Source organism: Branchiostoma belcheri, unplaced genomic scaffold (genome assembly GCF_001625305.1).
Source record: "Branchiostoma belcheri isolate BF01 breed outbred unplaced genomic scaffold, Haploidv18h27 scaffold27, whole genome shotgun sequence".
Classification (NCBI taxonomy): domain Eukaryota; kingdom Metazoa; phylum Chordata; class Leptocardii; order Amphioxiformes; family Branchiostomatidae; genus Branchiostoma; species Branchiostoma belcheri.
Genome location: NW_017803876.1, coordinates 2,740,695 through 2,747,710, shown reverse-complemented (window position 1 = coordinate 2,747,710; position 7,016 = coordinate 2,740,695). Strand labels below are relative to the sequence as shown.

The 7,016-nt window shown below is 42.2% G+C and overlaps 1 protein-coding gene across 6 annotated transcripts in view; it reads left to right on the top strand.

Annotated features, from left to right (window-relative positions):
- The window catches only part of LOC109472265 (FERM domain-containing protein 6-like), a 34,889-nt gene that overhangs the window by 23,728 nt on the left and 4,145 nt on the right, over positions 1 to 7,016 (top strand). For all 6 annotated transcript variants that reach the window (XM_019771928.1, XM_019771923.1, XM_019771926.1 and 3 more), the window contains exons 10-14: positions 1,452 to 1,528; positions 2,295 to 2,392; positions 3,152 to 3,367; positions 3,790 to 4,005; positions 5,686 to 5,855. In XM_019771928.1, the coding sequence (XP_019627487.1) occupies positions 1,452 to 1,528; positions 2,295 to 2,392; positions 3,152 to 3,367; positions 3,790 to 4,005; positions 5,686 to 5,855 (777 nt within the window). The remainder of the gene's footprint in view (positions 1 to 1,451; positions 1,529 to 2,294; positions 2,393 to 3,151; positions 3,368 to 3,789; positions 4,006 to 5,685; positions 5,856 to 7,016) is intronic.

The window sequence follows — 7,016 nt, the reverse complement described above, 5'->3', positions numbered from 1 at the left end:
GCTGCCTCCCTGTGTGCAGCATGCTCATTATAATATGCAAGTAGCTACGCTCTGATTGGTTCACCTTAGATGACCTGCGCTGTGATTGGCTAGAACGAAGCCCGTTGCATGCTGGGGCGCCCTTCCCCGCGCGAAATGATCTCGAGAGAGCCACATTTACGCTGGTTTCTACCTTATTTCTACGACTAATTAGCAACATCCTAGTGACGAAATGCGTACTCAAAAGAATTTTCGGGAAAAAAAATATATGTACATGTGGATTTGTGGTGCCTTTGGCGTAATTTTGTTGGTCACATACAACGTAATGTAACACGGAAGTGCATGGAGTCGGAGTGGCGGCACGGCTTTCCGTCCCACTCTAAACAAAACTCCAAGGACATAACAAAACTCCCCAAAACTGGTCAATAATTAGCCATAAAAATGTTGGTGGGCACGTGTAAATATGCTGCCTTTTTTCGAGTGTCATAGGAATTTTCCACGATGTTTTTGCACATCCCTAACGTTACCTCACGCCCGCCGCCTATTATGTACGGCGGACCGGGGCATTTATAACTTCAGATAATCTACTGTAGGTTTGCTTATTCGGTGGTAAAATAAGTTAACAGAGAAAAACAGCAAAACAAAGTTGACAAACTATAGAAACGCTTGCCTGGGCAACAGTGACAAAAGAAAATGTCTATCAAATTGAATTGCGCCGGTGATCGTAAAACGTTTTAAACGTTACAATATAGTAAAATGCAGGCTAGATCAACGTTCCTTCCGCTGTTCCAGCGGTGTGTATCGGTAATTTCCCGCCCCGCATGAGGTAAATTAGTACTCCTCCCATTATTCTGTGATGTTACCGCGGCCTGCATATGAATGCAGAAGTCTAACGGAAAAGTAACGGAAAAGTAACGGAAAACTTACGCAAAAGTTACGGAAAACTTACGGAAAAGTAACGGAAAAGTAACGGAAAAAAAACGCGTTAGTAACGGCCGTTAGGGTAACTATAACGCGAACGGTACTGTAATGCCAACATGTAGTTATAATTTGTTGCCTTATGATTCAATGAATATGCTTTGTCAAAAAATCCAATATTGTTCAATATTAAAGATATTACGGTCTGTACTTAAATTTTGGTATCATTTTAATGCACAGTGGGTAATGCTATTTGCTAACCTACATGTATGTGTTCTGTCCCAGATTTCTGATGCCGAACAGAACCTACAATTCAGTTATTCATGGAATGGACTCGGGAGGCTAAAGTTCAAGGTAAACACTGCACTAAGTCAACATCATGCCAGATAGGACTATTTCACGCTAGCAAATTTGCTAAAGGAATGATCCACTGTATTACCTCAAGGGGGCTATATTCGGTTTCATATCTGAACTCAAATTGCATGCAGACACATAAATAACCGTTTTGTACTGATCACAATTTTCAGCCTGTTTCTCATTTCTTATCCCTGCAGAGAAAGAGGATAGAACTGCAACCAGATGGGGCGCCCTCTTTCAGGAAGCTAGTGTACTACACAGATAGTTATAACAGGTAGGATCATTGTTAAATAAGAAGTTGAACACTTGAACATTATACTAGTGTACACATACGTTAGCCATTGTAGATGTAGCAAGATACCATATTCTATATCACAGTAGTTGTACCTAGAATAGCTTTATCACCATGACCTTACTTAGCTTGTAAGTGCATAAATGTACAATAAAAGCCTTTCATTCATTTAATGAAAAAGGTGTTGTTTCAAGTGTAAGAAAGTTCCCTTTTGCTGTGGACACATTCCACTTAGATCAGATTGATTCTGTTCCTAAAAGCTTAAAGATATTGATTATGTTGCCCTAGAATAACAAAGAGGGACATGGGTATTGCAGGATATTGATTTTCCTATAACATGTTCATTGTGGCCTATACTAAATGTCTGAATGTCTTCCTTTTCAGACTTGCTCATACATTTTGTATTAATATATATCTCATATGATCTATGAGGTTGTCTGTAAACATTTATTGCTCTATTGCTCACTGCTCTACATTATTTCTCAGGAGACAGTTAACAATGATATAAGTTGTGTACATACAAACTTGTGATGATGACAATCATACATGTATTGATGATGACTTTGATTTTGCTTTAGGTTTGCTTTAGTTTGTTATTAATTGAAATTGTAGATATTGTGATTGCATGAATTTGTTTTGGTTTGTTTGACACAAAGACTTCATTTAAAAACTGCTGTAAGTTTTTCAAGGCTAGATAAAGGCACAACAACATGTACTACATGTACATTCATACCTTGCTCTTGTACAGGTCTAAGTACCTCCTGGAGTTGATGAAGGGCACACATCAGTTCCACCTCAGGATGAAGCCTAGACTGGACCAGATCAGGAAAATGGAGGCACAAGCAGGTAAATAATCATCAGATAGTAACAAATGAACATTTCTCCCTGACACAGTTAAGTTAAGGATCTGCCTCCTGCAGGAAATTGTGACAATCAGATTCTGAAGTTCATGTGTAGAACTAACAACCACCTCAGTGCTGTACATCAGTGTTCTTTAAGTAAAACTGACGGCCCAGCTGCTAAGCTGGGGACTGGTGTCAAAGCATAGAAAACGGGAAAAAAAATAGGTGTTGGCACACTGAAAGCATGCTTGCTTCTTACCATCATGATCTGACTTCATCTCGTACATGGAATTTGACTGCTTAGTATTTTCCCTGATTCCTTGTTATAATATTATCATGTAAGCAGATAAATATCACAAGGTGTCAGTGACACAAATACTGATGTGTTGGATTCTCCACACTATAGGTGCAATGTAGTACATGTACTGTAATATTTCCTACTAGGGATTTGATTAATTTGCCCCTATGAGAAGAGTGCTGATAAGTGTGATCCTGCCAAGCCGTGCATCTGTTGTCTCTGAACTCAAGTATCAGCATGTGCCAAAAGGGGATGCATAGCGGCTGGCCCTCACTTGACCTTGGCATCCATGCCCAGCGTACAAGAAGTCCATGTTTAATATGGCACATTTGTGTATGATAACAACCAATGTGCACCATAGGGGTAGACCAAGGAAGACAAAAAAAATTTGATCTGTATCAACATCGGAAAAAAATAACTTGTCGGATTAATTCTAATCTTATCATCTCCTTGCCCCTTCCACAGATAAGAGGAAGTACCGTGAGTCGTATATCTACAGCACAGAGCTGGAGTGGGAGAACGGCGTGACTGTTGAGCTGTCCAGCTTCGAGGCCTTCGCCAAGCAGTTCACAGGGAACTCCCTGGGCAGGAGAAAACGTGGGACGTCCCAGTCTAGCAAGGGGAGCTCCAACACATCCGGCATCTGCAGCGACCTCAAGCCCAAGCTGTCAGATGGTGAAGGTTAGTGGTGTTTGTTTCTTCATTTCCATTTTCTTTTAGAAGGGTGGCTCCTTCATTGTTTGGGCACTACTTTTCAGTTCCTAACTTTGTGAAAACCAAAAGACCAAAAATAGATACACTTGATAGCTATATTAGACAGATAATCTTTGCTTTTAAGGCTCTCATTTTTTTGATACCATGGAAGACCGGAGTATGTGAAAGTGTTCACTGCCGGTAGTGTGTTATCAAGACTTAAAAGTCCCTGAGGTAATTTGTGGATGACTAGAATGTCTGCAGCTGCCATGGTGGTGTTTGGTTCAAGTGTTTTGAGTTCTAAGGGTGGCCGTTGGGAGTTCTGAGACCCTCTGACATTGCACCCGCTCTTACTTGTGTTGTAAACATGGGGTGCAAGGTTTCATGCTGTTTCCCCTTTTACATCCCAGCTTCTGAGAAGTTAAGTGAGAAGCCAGAGGAAGACCACAAGTCAGCCAACCACAAGAGTGCTAAACAGGACACACGCGACCACAAAACGGCAGAACATCCTACCACAAAACCTGATGAGGAGGGAGACAGGGCAGACAATGTAGTGGAGGTGTCAGCTGAAGTGCTGCAGTCCTTACCACAGACCATTCCCGCAGAGCATGAACCCAAGAAGAATGGTAAGACTTTCTGTGATGTGCCACACTTGTTTACTCCGGCATAGTGTGATGTGATTCCTGGCGGCAGAGTGGTGCTCAGTAATCCTGCTGGATAACACTGGAGCAGGTTGTAGTATAATTCATTGCATTCCTTACTGATTCTACAAATATGCTCTACAGAAATAACTGGAGAGCAGTGCTCTTTAGTACAGCGAATTTGGACACAAATAAAGACATCTACCATTTCTCAGTCATTCCATATGGAAAACTATGATTGATCTTCTGTGGGCCATTGACCAGAAAGGCAACATGCCATACTCAATACAAACTAGAGGTCCGAGATCTCATGTCTTCGTCAGAGGTACATCGTTCTAGAGAAATTAGCATGCGTATTCTTCAATCTTTTTAATAATCAATTTGGTCTAAAGAACAAAAGAATCTCTGTACTATTTTTATGGTACAGAACACCCTGAAACGGTTTGCCGCAGATTCTACAGATGCGTCGTCACCCGTGTTAGCCCCCCCCCCCCTACGTTATTTGAGTTTGGACTGTTACTGGGAAAAAAAACCTTCAAGAAATTCTTACTGTGTTGAAAGTGTCACGACAGCGCCGCAAAATATAATAAGAGAAGATGTTATAAAGGAAAGAATCAGAACAGGGCGACTACTGCTGTTTTGTTAATTTGTCTTTATGACAAATAGAAGACTTGTTTCTTGTGTTCTTTGTGTCCTAATATTTGTACTTCTCCTCACCTCACCTCACCGGTCCCATAGCAGTCTGTCCTGCCGTACTTCTACAGTTAGTATATTCCAAATCTAGGCATCTCGTTTTTCAGCCCTTCGTGATTTTATTGCGCGCTTGCCTTAAATTTAAGGTAATTAGATTTAAGGTCTCCAGTGGACGTCATCCATAGCAATTACTTGGTGTGGCCGTAGAAAATAACCTGACATATGTCCAACCTATCCTCCCCCTGCTGAAGTTATAGTACAATCCCTCAATGCAACGTCATTTGATCCCATCCCATTATGGGGTTCCCCGGCTATATCCAGCTGTCGGCTGTCTCCAAGCAGATGTAGGTGGGGGATTTCTAAACACAAAAGGTCCTATTACGGGGACATAACGACCTCCACGACTCTCATCTTTGAACTCAATCTTGGAGACCACCACAGTAACATACCTATCAAATTTCATTAACTTCCATCCACACATACAAAAGTTATCCTGCTCACAAGAAAAATTAACAAAATGCCCCCTGTAGTCACAACGAAACCCCCCACGAAGCTCAGTAACGAACTTAACCTTGGTCCCGACAATAGTAAGCACCACACCAAGAATTATGATCAACATTTTACAAATACTTGAGTTATCTTGCTAACAAGCCACAAACACAAAAGGTGCACTAACGTGACGCACGGACCCCCCACGAAGCCGAAACTTGTACTTGACTTTGGCCTCAACAGCGGTAATCTGCCTGCCAAAAATCATGGACGTCGAATCATGCCTTCCAGAGTTATATCGCAAAATCCGCAGTTCCCCACACTCCGGCGAGACAATTTCATAGTCCTTCTGACGAAGACAACAAATATGCAAATAACTTGTGCATTGCATTTTGAGTCAAGCTTTTGTTCCAGTGCCACTAGTTTATCGGTATTTCCATTTAGTCTCATTTGCTTTTATTCCCCCTCCCTACCTACCTGTAGTTCTCCATGTGCGTGACATGGACCACATCCAGCACTACATGTTGACTCCTGTGGAGAGCTCCATCCTACTGGAGGAGACAGCAGAGAAGCCTGAGGAGCCGGCCACTAAGAGGGACCTGACACCGTACACCACCATCTTACTTCCTGAACTAGACTGCAGCAGTGAAGAGGTGGGCTGTTGTTCTACATGTATACTATATACAGTCTATCTCTATAACAAGCTAGTAGAATAATGTTTTACCAGTTTTTTTACATTTCTTTATATCTAACTCCGTATACTGCAGCCTTCTCAAAACAAGCCGGCTACCGGCGAAAATCGCCGCCTACTCAAATTTTTGCGCCGGCTACTTTCGTCAAAATTTTCAAATTTTTGCGCCGGCTACTCTCGTCTAAATTTTCAGAAAAACAAGTAAGCTCCGTTACATTTTCTCACAAACTTCACCGGCTCATTTCTTCTGACGAACTTCAGACAAATTTCTGCTAGCTTTCTGGATCTGAAAACTGCTTCTTTCTTAGCCCCCTGTGCAGATTTCTAGTACACGAGTCAGCGTTTGCTTCTACGAGCGGCCCGCGGCCGGCCAGAGCGGCCGAAACTTTACGGGGGGAGGGTCTTGTTCGGGGCTCGAGTTGTATCCGCGGAGCTGTATCGCTCGAGCTAGGCGGAACTTGCTTCGTAAACTCGTTGCTCACGAAAATTTATCAAGCCGCTACCTTCCCAACTTCTCCCGGCACTAGTAACATTCCTGCTACAAATAACTTAGTACAAATCACGTCAAAAAATATCAAGACATGTATAGAAGCGTGTTCATATCTTTCATACACAGAGAGAAATTTTCACAAACAAATCGCCATCAGCGAGATTTCACAGCTGTTTCATTCATCAAAAGTTCTTGTCGATCGTAAAATGATCACTCATCTGTTGTCTCCACTAGTGTGTCATTTGTAGCGTAATCACGGCTAGCCAAAAATCAGCGTCAAATCCCCGGAATAAAAACACGAACACTCCGCATCGCTGTACAAAAACAGGAGCTTTCAGGCGCCATCTTGTCATGAATATTAAGTAGCAGCGTGCGATCGACGCTCTGATTGGTTCACCTCACATGACCTGCGTTCTGATTGGATAAGCGATGTGGCCAGCAGCCGGCAGCGCGGGAAGATTTTTCTTCGCCGGCAGGCTCTCGCCGGTGAAGAAGAGACACATTTACGCTGCTTTCTACGTTTTTTCTACGACTACTAAGCAACATCCTATTAAAGAAATACATAATTAAAAGAATTTTCGGGAAGATGTATATTTCTCTACGCCGATTTTTGGTCCATTTTCTTCGTAATTT